The 20079-nt window shown below is 36.9% G+C and overlaps 1 protein-coding gene across 2 annotated transcripts in view; it reads left to right on the forward strand.

Moving 5' to 3' along the window:
• Window positions 1-20079, forward strand: part of LOC145693647 (protein takeout-like) — a 100087-nt gene that overhangs the window by 53099 nt on the left and 26909 nt on the right. For both annotated transcript variants that reach the window (XM_081769851.1, XM_081769850.1), the window contains exon 2: window positions 11895-11984. In XM_081769851.1, the coding sequence (XP_081625977.1) occupies window positions 11895-11984 (90 nt within the window). The remainder of the gene's footprint in view (window positions 1-11894; window positions 11985-20079) is intronic.

Raw genomic sequence — 20079 nt, forward strand, 5'->3', positions numbered from 1 at the left:
TGTCTCGTTGGGTGCCTATACGAACGGCGTTTGCATCCTTCCTGCGTGTTATCCTATCTTCGTGCATTGAGATGAATCTGTGTCCCTTTCGCACACGGGCAACATATGCACCAAAAGCAAAAACACGTATTTTCTGTTTTCGTTTCTTCTTTCTTCCTGCTCCTTACCACCTTTTCGCTCATTTCCGAAATACATTGTGACAATGTTGTACACGTGATTGGTCCATTTCCGGATGTTCTGCTTTCTTCGCATGGGCGTGTTCTACTTCATTGCCTTGCGTTGGCCATGGGTAGTATTTCGTACATTTAACCTTTTCCGATATCTCTTCTCGTTCTCGCTATATTCCACATAATCTCATTTTGACCCCATTTTTATGCCCCTTTTTGACCCTTTCAATGCGCTTGTTAACCGATATATATATATATAAAAAGTGTCGCTTCTTTTTCGATGTTCTCTATGTCTGTGCAATCTTATCACAATCGGCGTGTTACCCTTGGATACCCTGCTTTGTTAGAATTTACACTTCGCAATTCATAACAAAGAGAGAATCTTTGAGGGTAATTTTAATGCGGACGTGTTTTGCGTAGCTTTTATTCTTATGTTTGGTCTAAGGGTATTCAAGTTTATATTTCAAGATTATCAGGACTTGAAGCATTATTTAAAATTTGCGAGGGATGATCAGAAAGTAACGTTACTGAGCCTGTAGTGAAAAGTTTATAGAATATATTATTTCATACAACCAATACAGCGAAAAAAATAGTACGTGCATTAGATTATTTTTCGACATAGTCTCCGAGGTTCCCTGCCTTGTAAGACATGCTCAAGAGGGGTATCTATATCAAGGAATTTTAACGCTAGTCTTATATTACGTATTATTTACAAGTCTGACGCAAGCTTGCAATCCAGGAAGTAGCAAATTTGCTGTAGCATTCATTAGATCTGCCACCGTGTAAATGCAGGCTTGTGTAAATCTATAGACAGCTTTTGTAAGCCTTAAATGCTTCAGTAAAGCTATTAGAAGTCTAGAATGCTATTAGGGAAAGATAATCCATCAACCAGTTCTTGAGATCTTTTGTCAACCGGACGAAGAGACAGACATTTTTTGTCTCTCAGACGGACGGCAAAATCAAATTGAAGTTGGTTTAAAGGGAAAAGTTTTGCCGATAGATGGCACTACAGTTTTCATATCTCCCCCATGTATTTTTTGCCATTCACAAAAAATCACGATTTCTCTTACAAATTTCAACCTAGAGACTTCAAACTTTTAGAAAGAGAACTTCATAATTTATCGAAGACAATAATCCGTGTCGATTTTTTATTTAGAATTTTCTTCATTGTTGAAATGGATATCCAAACCTTTAACAATGGAACTGTTTCAACGATGAAGAAAATTCTAAATAAAAATCGGCACGGATTATTGTCTTCGATAAATTATGAAGTTCTCTTTCTAAAAATTTAAAGTCTTTAGGTTGAAATTTGTAAGAGAAATTGTAAATTTTGGTCAAAGGTAAAAAATACATGGGAGAGATACGAAGACTGTAGTGCCATCTATCGGCAAAACTTGTATCTTTACACTAACCTTAAATCATATCAAATTTAAATATTGTTGAGTTGAGTTGATTTTAGTTTAGCGTCCCGTTCAGCAGCGAAGCTATATGAGACGTGGACCTACTGATTAACGTGGAATCCGAACCACATGAGCTCCCGCCGGGAATCGCACCCGGGTCTTCCACGCCAAAGGCGCGTACCAAATTTAAATATGTAACCTATGTTACCTATGTGTAGGATATTACGTACCTGCCGCTATTCTGAGGAATAATTATCTGGAAACTAAATTTCAATATCAGTAATAATAATAATAATAATAATAATAATAATAATAATAATAATAATAATAATAATAATAATAATAATAATAACCAACTTCATCAATATACATGGAAATTGGGACATTTCAAAGTCTCGACAGAGCCACGTTGAGAATCGAGACGTTTTCTCCGAAATCTTTACGGTAACAACAAAAGCAAGACTGATTATAACTCTATCAAATGCAATATGGCGGTTGAACGACAAATTTTGTGAACTTAGAACAACAAAGATTGGTATCACCAACCCTCGGGGTTTTTCTTTATAACTGTTCGCTGTTTCACTTGTGATTGATAGTTCTTTTGAAACATCATAAAAATTGGCAAATGATTGAAGTTGGTTCCGAGGGATTCTGACAAGCCAAGGTCAAAAGTAAATGGGAACATGAATCTGGCTAAGACACTGAATGAAGCTTATGGGTAAGATGCACTGGGCTTACCAAAGTTCTCCGATGACAAAATTCGCAAAGTTAGCTGTTGACACTGACAAGCTAAAATGAATGTTTCTTCCATAAGGAAAATATAATTTTGAATATAACTTGGAATATATATATTTTTTTTTAATTTTCTGCCACTTAAAATTTTGAGCAATCAAGCTGTATTATATGCCAAAATCAAATACGTCATATTTCCTTGGATTCACATAAGAGCACATTTTCAACAGTTACTGTAACATTGAATATGAATCAACACTAGGGATGGCCAATTCCGGAATTTTTTCGACATCAATTTTTTTCCGAAATCCTGAGAATGTAATTTCCGATTCGGGGAATTCCCGAAAATCTTGGCCATCCCTAATCAATACCATATAATCATCGGTTATTACTTATGATATGGATTGAGGCGGAAGCTAAACATTACAAGCTGAGAAGTGCGAATTCTCTACATAAATGCCTTCTAAACATAGGATAAGTTTTTGTAAACCAAACTTCATATATTAAAAAAAAAAAAAAAAAAAAAGCAGACAAAATTTTATAATTGCGAATATTAGATACATTTACTTGTAGAGTTGTTCCTAAAACAAGCTTCAAATATTTTTCTCGACTTTGCATTCATGCATATCTGATTACAGTCTGCAAAGAATTACAGTCTTATGACCATAAATTATGGATGTTTTTTGTCTTGCAGCATTCTTTGTGTCAAATCCAAGTTTGTGAAATGTATATTTCTTTGTGCTGACGTAATATGTTACATCAGTGAACTTGTTAGCAGTTGAAACACGTTTAATGTTGAAATAAATAAATATATATTTATTCTTATAGCAATCACGTTCTCTTTATGTTGTTTTGCTTCGTATATGTATATATTCTTCTCTTGAGTATCTGTGTGTGTGGTTGTGAACTTCAGATAGCATCCTACTGACCTTCTGAAAAGCTGTTGAGTATTCTGGTGGCTCGCTATTTTCATCTGTGGAACTTGATTACCTTGGAATTAATGTCATTCCCAGAATGCATAAAATAATAACATTTCCGTTCTTCTTTTTCCGAACAAGAATATAGCAATTTTCGTAATAAATCAAAGCAAGATTAGTGTGAATATATAGTCACTTCAGTTTTTGTGTTCCTTTTTTTTCTTTGTTTGCTATGCAATATATACTTGTTTCGCAATCGTGATTCATTAGCTAAGTATCTTAACAGATTTTATCAATGATAAGGTGTCTGGCAGGCCTTGACATTTTCTGAGATCGAAGACTTGGGTTCGATTCCCGATGCGAGCTTCTGTGGATTCCATATAAACTGTACGTCTACATCCCATTAGCTCCCGCTGCTGAATGGGATGCTAAACTCTAATTCTTTTGTGCTCTATTATTCCACACTGTTCAGTTTATTTGGCTTCCTTATTTAAGTAATAACCCACCTGTTAGTTTTGATCAATAGAGTTATTTAATATATAAAACACAACAGATATTCTACCAATTTTCCTTTAGGTCGTTGCGTGCTGATACAGTAAAATATTAATATCTGAAACCTCCGTAATACGGACAAACCTCCTTTTTTTCTCCAGCAAACATATAGGTCTATACGAGGGTAAGTCAAAAATTATCCGCAATTTTGACATAATTCTTTTTACGTTGTTCACACTGATCTCTGTCCTCGTTTATTTTATTGTTATGCTGTTGTGGTCATGCTATGAAAGTTTGATCCTAATTCCTCCATTTGTCTTCCTTTTGTTTTATTGTTATGCTGTTCTGGTCACGCTATGAAAGTTTGATCCTAATTTCTCCATTTGTCTTCCTTTTGTTTTATTGTTATGCTGTTCTGGTCATGCTATGAAAGTTTGATCCTAATTCCTCCATTTGTATTCCTTTTGTTGCAGATAGATCAAGCCCGTTCCACTAGAAGTTTGGACCAAAAAGAAACAACGAGCAGTAATCCGGTTTTTGTGATCGGAAGGTGTATCAGGGGTAACAATCCATTAAGGATGCGCACGAGACGAGTCGAGACAGGATTTTCCTGACAAAATTCAAGTCGAGACACGGTTCTTCCAATAGAGAAATATATACATTTTTTCGAGTCGAGACATCACTTTTACAGCTCATTTTCGAGACGAGACGGACACAAATCTTGTCTCATGCGCATCCCTACAATACATCAAAGACTTTCCTTCACAACACGGGAACAGTGTCTTGCTGCAACGGACTGTCCACCAATGGATTGAAAAATTTAAAAATTATCGCACAAGTGTTACGCACGGGGAAGGAGCCGTACATGATCGTTTAGCGTGTGCGTCCATTTTCGAACTTTTCAATCCATTCATAAACACCCTATTGCGGCAATACGCTGTTCTTTTATTGTGCCGAAAGTCTTTGATGGATAGAGGCCCCTAATACACTTTCCGACCACGAAAAACCGAATCACTGGTCGTTTTTCCTCTTTAGTGCAAACTTCTAATGGAGCGGCTATGATTTATCTGCAACAAAAGGAAGAAAAATAAAGGAATTAGGATCAAACTTTCATAACATGACCAGAACAGCATAACAATAAAATAAAGGAGGACAGAGGTCAGCATGAAAAATGTACGGAAAGTTACAGTTACATTGCGGATAAGTTTTGACTAACCCTCGTATATGTATTATCATGGAAAAGAACCATCCCTTATATACACTCTCAGGATACCAATACTAACAGTCTCTTTAACCCCATCGTTTCAATAATTCTTGTACGTATTTACGTCAGAATATATTTTCTGTAATTGGAAAAACAAATCTTCTCTTGGTTCCTTCAACTGAACTAGGAGCTACAACCAAATTTCGATTAGAAACTAGTGTTCGCAGAACTACATGGCGGACAACTGTAGAACTGTTCTGCTATACAAGCTTGAGAAATGTAAAATACTAGCAATAGTGTAATTTTGGTTTAGTACTTAACTATATAAGTAACAGAAAACAGGCTGTCCAAATTGGGAATTTTCGAAATGAATGTATAACTATCAAGGTGACCAGACGTTCCGTTTTAGCCGGAACAGTCCCTTTTTTCCAACCATTGTCCCGTTTCTTTCTCATTCTCGAACGGGACGCCTAAATGTCCCGTTTTTAAGTAAAAATGACCTAGGTGTCCCGTAATTATTATTCAAAATATAAATCGTCAATGAAAAATTCTACTCTCTCCCGAACCAACACTCACTGGGAAGGTTCAGCCGTGTCTAGAACTTCTGAATTTTCAAATGGGAATTGAGTGTTCGTGGTTCAAGTGGGAATTGAGTGGGAATTCTGAGTGTTCAACTAGTTAAAAGAATCGTTGGGTAGAACTTGCAATCGGGAACCATTATTTGTTGTGTGGTACACGTAAAGTTAGAAACGGTGTGTTATCACTCTTACTTGTGTCTTTTGTAAATTGAGAACACTGCCTGCTGAGTCTCAAAATGCAATCTGGAAGTCAAATACCCCCCCCTTCCTTCGGAGCCAATTCGTATGCGCCCAGTTTTCGCAAGTGAAAATTCTGGTCACCTTGATAACTATACAGTATAGCGTGCCACAAGGACCAGTTCTATTTGTATTATATTATAAATTTATGCAACATAGAATTATATGGGAATATATAATACTTCGCTGATGACACTTCTTTTATTGCTGATGACGACAGATGGGATGAAACATTCTTAAAAGCGAAAGTAGAGCTGCTGAAAAAAGTATAGTTATGGCTCAGTAATAATCTGTTACTAAATCTCATAAAACTAGATATTTAATATTCTCACCTAATTTTGTTGGACAACCAACGAATAAATCACTAAATTTGCATAATTGTGAAAGTACTACAAGGTGTCAACGTAAAAATCTTATTAGAAAACACAAAATGTTTGGGAATAAACATTCATAAATATTTAAAATGGCAGTACAATGTTCAATACTTTACTAAAGTTTTAAGAAAATTGTCATACAAATTTGTCCCACTGAGAAATATTGTATATCGAGCACCATGCTTTTGTACAGAGCATATTGAATTAAAATGTATTAAATTGCGGTGCTGCTTACTCCACACATTTGAGCAGGCCCGTATCCAGGGGGGTCTAGGGGGGCCGCCCCCCCCCTAAATTTTTGCTGGCCCCCTAAAAGTTTTTACAGTAGGCTTGCAAAAGAACTATAATATGGTGATGAACTATCATATGGTTGGATCGGGCCCCCCCTAACTTCAGCCGGGCCCCCCTAAGTTTTAGGGCTGGCTACGGGCCTGCATTTGAAACCAACAATTAATTGCACAGAAAAATAATATTTTAAGAATATGTCTTAAGAGACGATTAGGTGAAACATTATTAATAATTTTTGTATGTGAAATCTGTTATAATTTGCCTGAGAAACAATATAAATGAATGGCAAGCAATTGATCATGTATGTCCAATTCGAAGTGTAGCACAAAAACATTTATGCACAATTAGATCTATAACTCAATATCAGATTCATTTATAACAAAAATTTACCAAAAAAAATCGAATAAAAGACGAAAGGAATATGAAAATCCACAAGTGTTTAATTTCATAATGGGTAGAAAATGCGACAAATAAACAAAATGAAACAATATCCAACTTAAATTTAATATTAATGATTTATGTGAGCATTTATCTCACTCACAAATAAAATTATTCGAATTAATGTTGTGAGAAACTCTGCCCAGAATCGGAAGGTGCGACCTCTGGAAATTCGAAGCCTTGGGAAAATGAAAGAAATCTTTTTTTTTTTCTTACGTCCCACGACTATGCTGAAAGAGACGGTAATGATGAGAAATGAATGAAACGGTGAAATGAGAAAAGTGGGAAGGAACGGGAGAATCCCGAGAAAACTCACGCTCATGGTGTTTGTCCATCACATTATTCACTTGGCGCAAGCTGAGATCGAACCAGTGATTCCACGCAACAGAGGCGAACGTTCTACCACTGATCCAGCGTTGGCCCTTTATATTCCGTGCAATACCGGATATGTTAAACAGTATAGGAAATCTGGAACTCCAATTCCCTTTAGACATGGATGAAGAACAATATAGACAAAAGAAATCTGGATTTATCCAATAGACTGGAATAGTGATGTCGTCATTTCCTTCCCGTTACCATGGTGATCGCCATGTTTTTTTTCCATACACACGCGTGAAGTTAATGAAACCAAAGAACTTATTTCTAAAAGCTCCAGATCCCTAAGTAATAAGATAGAAATCGAAAAGTTAATGTAAGCACAATTATCATGCAATCCACTATAAGAACAATTTATAAGCAATATAAACTCCCTGACGTGTAGATTGACAAACTGCCGGCACAGAGAAAGCTGTAAAAATATATAATTTTTAGAAAAGGAAAAAAGTCTTTTAGAATAAGGTTAATTCTATTGGAGCATTTACACCTCTAATGTCTACTGTTTATAATGAGAATGCACAATATTATTTCTAAGTATACATTACAAAAGAAAGAAAACGCTAGCCTTTAGAAATATTAAATCCAGACCATCAGTGGATATAGGTAACATCTTTTCTTATATTCTCTATCAATTTCTTAAAAAAAAAAAAAAAAAAAAAAAAAAAAAAAAAAGCATTTAGAAAACTACAATAATTACACATCCAATTATAGATGGTTCAGTATGTATTTTAAACAACTGTTAAACAATAATCCTGTTCAAATTTGCAATAATATATCATACTCATATTATTGAATCAAAAGTTTTCCGGAATTATTTAAAGTTAATATCTGATTATGAACAGGGTGAGTACACTTTAAGGTTTAATTTAACCTGAAAAAATAGAAATTCTCAAAATATACGATATCAGAGGGAAAATTTCACAAAACTTGTGAACTCGCCTATTTTAGTTTCAATGCTTGTCATGCACGTAACATTATTTAACATATTTCTTTTCTAATTACCTTTTCTGCCCTTTTTTTTAGTTTCAATCATTAGAAATATTAAAAAAAAAAAACAAAAAAAACAAGTATTTGTTCCACTCTAATGTTTGCAGTTCCGAAATATTTCATCACTGTTTTCGTTTTGTATATAGGTTCTTTAGGTATTTAGGCTACTTGTTTAGAAAATATAATGGCGATCACCATGGCAACGAGAAGGATGTGACGTCACACTATTTAAGTCTATTCCTACTGAATATTTTCCCCCTTTCTTTCTCTTTCCTTTGGTATTTTGTAAAAAATATTATTATATTGTTATTCTATAATTAGTTAGAATCTCTAAATTTATATAGATAGATAGATGTGTGTGTATGTGTTCCTCTTTATATCTGGAATTTCCGATGTGGCCTACTTTTGTAATTTGTACTATGTTTATTGTAATTTTTGTCTTCTTTCAATAAACCTTAGCAGTGTGCGGACCGAGGGTCACCTGCGAGGGAGGGGGGTTACCGAGAGGTAAAAATAATCCAAAATGATCGATATTAGTGTCGAATCCATAGTTTTCTCAGTCAGTGAGATCAATGTTGAAGCCTCGATCGCATTCATCCCGTTCGGCTGCGGGTCGGGCATCACAAGGAGGGTGATACCGAGACACGTAAAAATAATCCAAAATGACCGATATTACTGTCAAATCCATAGTTTCCGGGATCGCTTAGCTCAATGGTGAAACTCAAAATCGCGTTTATTTTGAAATTTAGCCCTTATCAGCTAAGAAGCGGGGACCATAATAAAGGGCTCATCGAGACAATCCAAAATGACCGATATTAGTGTCAATTTCATAGTTTTCGCGGTCGCTGAGATGAATGGTGATACTCCCATAGACATTGACTTTCAAATACATGCCCCATCGGCTGGGGATCAGAGACATTTTATTTTTCAAAATACGAAACAAGGGGTCTCAGGGGGCATTTACCGGGATATGTAAAAGAAGTAGAAAATGACCGATATTTTTTTTTTCGTTGTTGAGTTTGTTTACATAGATATTTTATCTGACCCATTGAATAATTTGGTACATTTAGCTAGTATCAAATAAAAATTATATAAGAACATTTTATTTCATTAAAAATGAAATATCAGAATTAGTTAAATCATAGGTCAACCAAATGTGAGTGACACAGAGAAGGTTATTCTTATTAGTTAAGTATCGATTATAATAAAAGCTGTATTTTTTATAAAAATATTTCACGAATGATATTAACTTAACTTTTTTCATTAAAATACCCGGCATTTGGGGAGTTTTGAACAATTTTGAGGGACAGATTATATACATCTAGGTCTGATTCAATTAAACACGGACATCTTACAAGATGTTAATAAAATGGGAACCATAACAGAGTCAATATTTATTAAAGGTTGTAGCCTCCATTAGAGTGGCATGTGATTATATTAGGTAGAAGGTTGAGCACTCCGGGGGAAATCCCTCGTCGGAAGTATGCCTGGTTCAAGATTGTTATCTAACTGATGTAATTGTAATCTATTACGCTAATATTACGGTACTACACAATCAAATACTAATACTATATTTGAGAGTCACGATTGCGTGCTCTGCAAGGCGTTTATCTGTTAACTGGGCGTAACGAGTTCGATTGCCGGTAAAGGATGGAAATTTGTCTAGTTCTGTGCACGTTTCCATGTAGCTAATGTTGCTAACGAGACTAGATTTGGGACTGTCTCGTCTCGGAAAGTTGTCTTGAAATCATTCTCTTGTTTTGAAAAGTATAGTCGTATTTGTTTCTGTTGGAAGAGTTCTCTCTTGTCTCGTATGTCGCGGGGAACATTCTCTCTCTTTTCGTCTCGTAGGCCACGCCAAATGCAGTTTTCTACCTTCACTTGGGTTCTTCAGAATCCTATCTGCGGACTTAATTCTCAACAAATAAACTACCAATAACCAATGGTATGTGCAATCTCACAAAGGTCGTTGATAATTTATTGTTTGGTAACACATCTTAGGCATTACGGATTTTTATCAATTTAATGAAAACACTTGGAACTGGAATGGAATGGAAATAGTCAGGCGGCGACCGAAAGTCCGGCCTGTTCGTGATGGTGTGTACGGGAAATTCCCTACTTCGTGAGAAGCAGTAAAATGGCAGCTTGCAATGAAATGAGCAGGGGATAATTTTTTAGAATAGGCGATTTCCCTGATTTCCAAAGAGGACAAATTGCTGCCAGTCGGTTACGTGGTGCGCGTATGACGAAATATGTCGCGAGTGATAGTTTCCAAGATAATGACGACCTAAAACTCCGTCGGCGAAGAGGAAAACTAGTCGGCAGAAAGCCCTCAATGACAGCTTCCGCTGAGCATTAAAGCAAATTGTCATTCAGAACCGTTGTGGGCGGCGCACGTGACGGATAACTTCAAGCAACACTTCCCAAAACCTCTGTTGACAATTACAGTCATCTGCGAGTTACATTACATTTACTGCGACGTCAAGTTACACGGGCGAATTTGCTGATAACGTACCAGAGATGGAGTAGGTGTGTGGGTGTTGTGTCAAGTGGGTCAAGATTTGTGAGTCGATCAGTCGGTCGTGGGTGAACAGGACGTAACCAACTGACCCATTGTGACGACCGACCCATTCTAACCCACTGACCTACGGCTGTGGATTGAACATGGTGTGTGGTGGGTCGGAGTGGGTCACAGTGAATGGTGAACTATGGTGGGCCTGGGCCGTGGGTCAGTGTGTCATGGTGGGTTATGGGTTCAGTGAGTCATGGGTCAAGTTTTCATTGACTCACGCCATCTCTATAGGGATCATAAGACATTAGCTCGACGCCAATGCTGACGTGAACGTCGAACTTGAAGCACTGTGACTAGAAACGTGTAATATTCGGATGAATCACCGTTCAGCTTGTTTCAAACCACAGACCATGTTCGCGTGTGGCGAATCCCCAAAGAAGCGTGTCATTTGCAGTGTCTCAGTCAAACAGTAATGCGAAGCCTTAATAAAACTCAATAAACATTTTTTATTACTTCTAGGGGCTCCATTTGGTGGTTTGCTTACCTATACTGCTTTTATATTTTACCTTAGGAAACGTTTCTTTCTTTATTTCTTTTTATTTGATGATGGTCAGCACCAGCATCTTAAAGTTCTGAGTTCTTTTGTAAGTGGTCTAATTGGCCCATTAGTGAAATCGATGTAAGAATACTTAACTCAATTTAAAGCCATAAGAAATAAATTTTATTTGTCGGGGCCCTAACAGTAGGCTTCTTTCTGAAATGGGCCCAAATCACATTTTCGTTCTATTTAAGAGTTTTGCTTTACTTTCCTGATTGGTAAAGTTATTCCATTCTTCATTTATACATTCATATTCGAGTTGTTTCTTATGAAGTAAGAAAAAATTATCTTGAAGTAGGTCGCGCTCCAATAGCGAGGGAACTTAAATGTCTAGGTGTGGGGAGGGGCCTGTTGCCTCCATGGCCCTGTCTTCCTACAAATTACGGCACTAGTCCGGAAGACCTCGTGCAACTTCGGCTATGACTTTAGAAACGTTTGCAACAATTTGGAGTACCCTTATAAACGGAACAGGTATAGAAGATTTGTATTGTCTTTTATATTTCCTTCGGTATCATGTATTATATGATATAATTAATAAAACTATTGTCTTCTATTTAATGCTGCATATTTCTAATATCACTTATTTTCTTTATAGCAAACAACCTGAAGCGATGTGACCGAAACGCCAATTTCAACAAATGTTTACGGGACAATCTCATCATATTGAAGCCACACATCATCGAAGGTAAGTCGCTACTTTATATATAACAATATATATTCGGATATTCTAAAAAATAGCGACCCACAAACAACAGAGCACTAGTCTGCAAGTCAAAATAAAGAAAAAATGCTGTACTCTCCGGGGCCTCTTTTAGTCGCTATGGGAAATCAAAATGTCACTATGTGGCAACATCGCAGATCAGTGGCGGCGATTGGACGTTAAAAGTGGGGGGGCAAGACATGATTTGAATATTTGTATATCAATGTTAGTTTACCTTGTTGATACTAACACTTTGTTCGACGAAAGGTTGCATAACTAATAGGATACTACCTTTTTCAGTTAAAATACAGTATATTATATTTTATTAAGTAAATTGACAAGAGCAACGAAAGTAGATATTAGCTCCTTGTATTCTTAAACAACGAAAGTGTAAGAAAAAATTTGATTATTTGCTCATGAACATCTTAAAATTCTGTCTGGAAAATTGTGCTATCAGATTATTTAATAACAGACTTGCAAAACAAATAAATAGAAAGGGTAATACAGGGTTAACCTAAAAGAAATAGACAAGTTGTACTATGTATAAAATGTTTTTTTGAGCAAAAAGATTTTACCTGTGGTACATGCATACATACTTGAAGTTTTGCGGCTGACAGTTTTTCCTTTGTTTCAATGATGGGTGTGTGACGTAAGCGGCCCTGCCCTCGAACTTGACATTGACGTGGCTAGGAGGAATATGGCGAGTCAAGTTGAGAAAGCTGTGTTCTGGAATATGCCAAGACAAATTCAGTTACTGTAGTGCAACGTCATTTTAGGACAAAGTATGAGAAAGAACCACCCACACGACAGTTCATTTATGACTGGGTGCATAAATGTGAAGAAACAGGTTGTCTGTGTAAGAAGAAATCCACAGGAAGACCTCCAGTGTCAAATGAAATAGTTGAACGCGTTCGTGCGAGCTACGCTCGCAGCCCAAGGAAATCAACGACACGTGCAGAAAAAGAACTTGATATCCCTCAAAAGACTGTCTGAAACATTCTATGCAAACGTCTCAAGTTCTATCCATATCGACTGCAATTACTGCAAAGTCTCAGTGAAAGTGACAAACAGCAACGTTTAGAGTTTTGCGTGTTCATGCAAAATCTTTGTGAAGAAAAAGATGACCTCATTCAACTGCTTACATGTGGAGACGAATCAACCTTTCACATTAGTGATGTCGTAAACAGAGCAGATTAGGGACTCCCCAAAGGTTGTGTTTTGTGCTGTATCGCTCAAAAAGGTGTATGGCTCAAGAAGAAACTGTTACTGAAAGAACGTACCTGCACATGTTGCAACTTTGGTTGATGCCACAACTTGAAGAAGATAGTGACAATTTCATATTTGTGCAAGATGGAACCCCACTTCGATTCCGATGTAAAGGGTTACCTTGACGAAGTTCTTCCTAGGCGGTGAATTGGCCGTTCAACTGATGAGAACATGGCTATGACTCAATGGCCACCACGAAGTCCAGACCTCATACCGTGTGATTACTTTCTGTGGTTTTTCAGAAAAGATAATGTGTATGTTATCCCCCTCCCTTAGTCTGACGCAACTGAACGAACCAGAGATGCTGTTGCATTGGTGGACAGTCATACTTTGATGCCTGTTTGGGAAGAATTGGACTACAGACTAGATGTTTCCTGTGTAACCAAAGGATCATGCATAGAACATCTGTAGTTGTACCACAAACACTTCCAGATGTACCCTACAACTCACGTAAGTTATGTTACCATGTCCTTAAAACTCTTCATTTGGGGGACCACTAAAGTTGTCTATTTCTTTTAGGCTAACCCTGTATTACTCACAGTAATGAATAATGAGGCTTGTTTTGCAAAAGTTAATGTAAACTTTAATGAATTAGGGATTAATGAACAACTTATATTTTTAATTCTACACAAGGTATTAAATGTATGTTATTACTCTAGAAAGGCAGTAAGCTTCCCGAAACATGTCGTTTCAATTAGGTGCAGTTTTCACTTTCTTGGAATACATCTAAACTCAACAATACTTACAATCAATCCACACTCCAGTTATACAAAATAATTCTGAAACCTAGAATTATGTTGAATTCAGTAAATTTAATTGTATACACACTCGTACACCCCTAAACACACCACTTCACTCGTATATTACACTGCAAAGGTAGTTCTTTCCTATTACTCTCTTTTTAATCAATATTCCTTACTATTAGAAAAAAGAAAATACATTTTAGTCAATTTTTATGCAATTAAAGAATAATTTGTGAAGTTTTTTTTAAAGTGTTATCACAATTAGTTTCAAAGCGGCTGACTAACATTGTAAGAAGAAATGAAAGTACGCTGGAATTATTGTGCTCCAATACGTTAAATTTTGGACTATTTTCCGTGGCAATTGAAACGCAATTCCTGTAGTTTTCGTAACACAACGGGAAGAGAAATAACCGTACTCACGCAATGGCAAATATATGGCATCATTCTTTTCGATGAGTCAGTAATATATATACAATAACTTTACATTTCCAAATGAAACTATATACATCAATGGGTCACTTGAGAAAAGTGGGGGGGCAACTGCCCCCCTTTGCCCCCCCTAATCGCCGCCCATGTCGCAGATTAACTTGGTACTATTAGCATTGTTCTATGAGTCCATCGAACAGTTACATCGATTATTAAGGTAATAGGTGGTTCTAGCGTCAACGTCGATCAACTTTAATTGCCATCTGGAAAGAATTGATGTAACTATTTGATGGATTGGTAGATCTGTTCTACGATTCTTTACCTGCGACGTTGCCACGTAGTGCAATTCATGTTTCCAGACAAGGACCCAGTTTGACTTGTAAAATAGTACTCTGTAGTGCATGGGCGCCATTTTAGAACACCCAATATATTTATTTCTGGAAGTGGATTTGGTCCCTACGTAGAGTCATTTTAAAACATAAATTTTCGTTGAAACATCCTTGCGAGCAACTATGAATGCAACAAATGCACAAATCTGTGTTCCTTAATAGACAAAGGAAGAAGATGAATCGAAAGTATTAGTAATGGAATACAATGATGATTCAGAAACTGAAGTAAATGATCTCTCTCCCCTTTGTTCGACTTTGTCAACAGACTATAGCAGGTCACAACTGCTTTACCTATCAACAACAACCTATAGATAGCGCAGACCCTCGTAATATTAGAAGAAAAGATAGCTGCGTTCTAAGTTACGATATAACTTTTGATATCTAACTAGCGTGTTCTCGCATAATATTTTATCCTTTAATCTTCCTGTATCTCATTCGCCTTCGTCTCCGATATTGAATAAGCACAAGAGAATAACATACACTCATTTTTGTGGTTCTGCACTTAATAGTTTACGAGAATTAGTGAAATAAATAAAGAAAGAAAAAACAGAAACCTTGGGGATCGCGTTTCGCAAAACCTCGATTTATCTACAGCCTAGGATGCAAGTAGGCTATTTACACAAAATTTGAAGGTTCTACGTTGATAGTTTCGGAGATCTGGAGAACGGCAAACAATCACTCGAAGTCCCACCTCTTCCCATTAAAGAGTCTTTACTACAGCGAAATTAAACTACCGCTAATTTTAGTGTTTTCCTGTTATATCTCCAAAACAAATAAAAATATTCGAAAGGCAGAAACATAGTGAACTACAGAATACGATTTTCAATGTGATACCGTTATCACAACTCATCTATCTGCTTTCGATTTGCAACTGTAGATAGATTTAGCATTTTTTTTTTTTCGGGTTCTGTAAATAGTGGTATACCAAAAGCAGAGAGGTGAATTGTTGTAAAGATATCTGATGCAAAATCGTATTGTCTAGTTCACTACGTTTCTGCTTTTCGAATATTTTTATTTGTTTTGAAGATATTACAAAAAAAAAAAAATCTAAAATTAGCGGTTCTAAGACCCTTAAGGTCGTGTTTCGCAAAACCCCGCCTTGCCTGCAACTTAAGAGTGAAAAAGAAATCGTTGTTTATCGTCCCACGATTATGACCCTTAGGCTAAGAGAGACGGAAGGTTGAGGGAAGTGATTGATGATGGAATAACTGATGGAATGTGAATGTGCGAGGAAACGCGAGTATCCCGAGAACACCCGCGGACACAACGTTGTCCACCAGAAACTCATTTACCCAGGGGAATGCAAGCAGAAAATTTAACAAACATTTCGAGGTTCTGTGTCGATTTGTTTTGCAAATTTCTTGATGAGTGACTGATTGGATTTACTCTTTTAATATATAGGTAATATCATATCTAATCGTGTGGGAAAGCGTCTTTATTTACCCTGCTCATGATGTGTCTTGTTTTCTTTCTGTAAAACAAACTCTGAAAATAAAACTGTTTGCTAAAAGGTCAGATTTCCATTTTTGGTCTATTGAATTCGAATTCTATCTCTGGTGGATTCCGCATTAAATTGTGGTGTCAGTTCTCATATACAGTACCAGTGGCCAGTACCGTGCCGTGGGGAGAGCAAGCGGGGCGACGGCTCGAAGCGCCGAAGTAAGGGGGCGCTAAATTCGGAAGAAAAAGGAAAATAAAAATAAAAAATTTCTTGGAATATTTGTAGTCTCGCCCCGGGCGCTGATTTTCCACGGTACGGCACTCCTAATGGCTTCTGTGCTAAAAAGAGCTCTTAAACCATTTTGTGGGTGTATGATGCTAATATATACAGTCACTGGAAGAAGTTAGTACAGTTACAGTATATACAGTAATTATTTTTAGAGAATGCACAGAATATTCCGAAAAACTCACGGACTCGATGTTGTCTATCACTCATTACTTGGCCTGGAATCAAACTAGAGACTTCAAGCACCGAAGACAAGTGCTTTATTACTGAGCTACCGTGCAGCCAGGAAGGATGAAAGGGTTACGTAAGGAACGCCTATACTGTATACACAATAGTGACCGTCAAGTTTTACGGAATGTGTTGTTCTCGGAAGTCCAATTAACGGAATCCTACTATACTACTACTACTACTACTACTACTACTACTACTACTACTACTACTACTACTACTACTACTACTACTACTACTACTACTACTACTAGTTCGAAATTTAGAGAAGATCTTATTTTTTCACTTTGAGCTTTATTTTTTTTTTAAACAGACCGTATGGATTTTAACTAGCAATTTATTGCTTGCAGCAACTTCAATTGTTTGTAGTTAGGAACTAAACTAGAGATAAATAACTGAACAGTATGTGCATTTAAACATGTACAGAGAAAAAATGTATGCAACATACGTAAAAACGTAGGTTACATGCGTAAATCTTGTAGTTTTTGCACTTAAAGTACGATTATATGTAATATCCTGTAGTAGACGTATAATTGAAAATATATGTTTTATAATACTGTCCGTATAAGTGTTCTATCTATACGCACTTTCCGTATGAATATATAGGTGGTAAGAATTAGGGATGGCCAGAACCGGTTCCTGGTGGAACCGGTTTTCAGGTCTGAACGTATCCGGTTCTAGAAGATCCGGTTCCGGAACCGGTTTTTCGGATCCAGGTCTGGAACCGGTTCCGCTGGAACCGAAACTTTGTGACCATCCCTACGCTAAACCCGAGCTGCTGACAGGCTGTGAACAGTATGCTAGATGAAATGGTGGAAGCGACAGGCAGGCGCCCAGGCGGCGGCAGCTTGTCTCATTTGGCTAAATAAACTGGGTAACTGGCCAACTCATTTGGCTAAACAACCACTGGTGGACCAAAATTTTTTTCTGGGGGCACAAGCGGGTCTGGGCGGGGAAAACACGAGCACATGGTCCTCTTTGCATTTTTTTTTGAAGGTGAACTTTGTGCCTCCTTTACGGGTCTTTGGGGGCTTTTGGATCCAGGTCTGGAACCGGTTCCTAAGATCCGGTTCTGCAACCGGGTTTTCAGATTCAGATCTGGAACCGGTTTATAAGATCCGGTTCTGGAACCGGGTTTTCGGATCCAGATCTGGAACCGGTTCCTAAGATCCGGTTCTAGAACCGGGTTTTCGGATCCAGGTCCGGAACCGGTTACAGAAAAAGTTCAGAAAACCGGATCTCCGAGAACCGGTTTCGCCGGACCCGGAACTTTATGGCCATCCCTAGTAAGAATCATATACAGATGGACGTATATAACATATATATCTCACTGTTAAATGTCTCACGTCCTGCAGCTGCACGTCCTGTAACATGTAAGCGGGAAAAAGGCAGTGCATATGTAGTATACGGGTAATGTATGCTATGTGCAGGTTTCCGTAGTAAACATGGATTCCGTATATTTGTACCTAGGTACAATATATCGCTGTCCAAATAACGGACTTTTCTCAGTGCGGAAGGAATAGCTACTCAACTTGCAAATGTCGAGTGTATGTGCAAATATATATATATATATACAAGGGCGGATCCAAGGGGGGGCTAAGGGACTGTTGCTCCCCCTTGACACTCAGGTTTTCACTGGATAAAATAAGCTTCAATTCTGCTTTACACTGGATAAAATGGCAAATTATGGTTTAGCCCCTCCCTTGATCATACCCTGGATGCGCCACTGTATATATATATATATATATATATATATATATATATATATATATATATATATATATATATATATATATATATATATATATATATATATATATATATTTACAGAATGTTGTAATGCTTATGTGAAGAAGAAGAGAAAGCTCATTCAGCCATGAACTACTAGTTCTGAAGAGACGAAATGTCATAGTGACTTGTGGACGAGAAACCTCAGTAATTGCTCAGAATGTACTCCAAGTTTATGTGTCCCACACATACATCTTTTATCCCTTCAATTTTGTTCAACAATGAATTTTAAAAAATCATTGTTTTAAGATATGGTTAAAATAAAGTAGCTATGTTCCCATGGTTCACTTAATCACTGGAGCTATTTCCAAACCACATTGTAAAATGTATTTAAAATGTACAAAAATACAGTGAAAGAGATTTGGATAAAGTTATGGAATCTCTAAATCCTTAATATGAAATTAACAATAAAACAATATAGAACAGGCCATCACAAAGACAGGCCATAATGGTAGATTAACATGGACAGCTCTGAGAAAAATGTCGGGCAATGGTTTGGTCATATTCTCTTAGCAATTCTGCTTCCGTCTGTCAGTTTCTTAGTTAGAAGAGGATTTACAGCTGCTTTCTTTGCGAATCTGATCATTGCAGACATTGAAGCTAACATACCAGATGACAAACGCTACCCTTTTTCGTGTCTCCACGCTATGTATGATCTCCTCATTGAATAGTAATCACATTTGTTTGGAGATCTAATATCAACACATTGGTTTGATTGGTCAGCTAAATCAAGTGCCAGCTTAAGGAGGGCAATCTTTCACAGCACAATGGATGAGATCTACAATTTCTTCCAACAATCAAACATCTCTGAGGAGCGTATTCAAGAACAAAGTAAAATTGTTGCTAAAACAATGTTGTCGATGATATTTCCTCCTTTAAGCGTTGCGATAACTAAAGGTTGCGGTGTTGATTTCATTGTGAACATTGGACTTGTGCATTTCCGCCGATTACAAAGTCTCCATGCTTTGTGGATCTTGTATCTCGATGAAGTTGGCTGCTGATCTCCAATCACCATACCTGCTCTTCACTCACTCCATCTCGCTACAAAAGGAATCTATTTCATTCTGCTAATTCCAAAATACCTGTCCATGTTGATAGAAAACATTGCCCAATAAAATAATGTAATGCATATACGTACAGTGAAGTACTTTATGTAGATATTAGCAGCTGTTATACGCGTCATTGTCCCAGTAAATAGCTTATAATCTCTCCAAATCTGTATTTACTGCTATAACAATTATGCCTTCCTAAAGTAAACCTGCACCGAGGAATGGAACGTTTTCAAAGTATTAAGAGTGATTTTGTGGGAAAGACTGGTTTATTTAATGATTTTAATTGGTGCACCTATTCTTAATGTGCTCAATATTTGAAAGATACCGTAAGACGGGGGTTACTTTGCACAAGATTTAAGGAATTTTAAAGAAAATCTCATGTAACTTACAAACGTACGCATCAATGTACCATTATACACAATAGTATTCTACGAAACTGACTTAATTTTGACGGAAATTCTT

Source organism: Thermobia domestica, chromosome 8, assembly GCF_964235325.1.
Source record: "Thermobia domestica chromosome 8, izTheDome1.hap1.1, whole genome shotgun sequence".
Classification (NCBI taxonomy): domain Eukaryota; kingdom Metazoa; phylum Arthropoda; class Insecta; order Zygentoma; family Lepismatidae; genus Thermobia; species Thermobia domestica.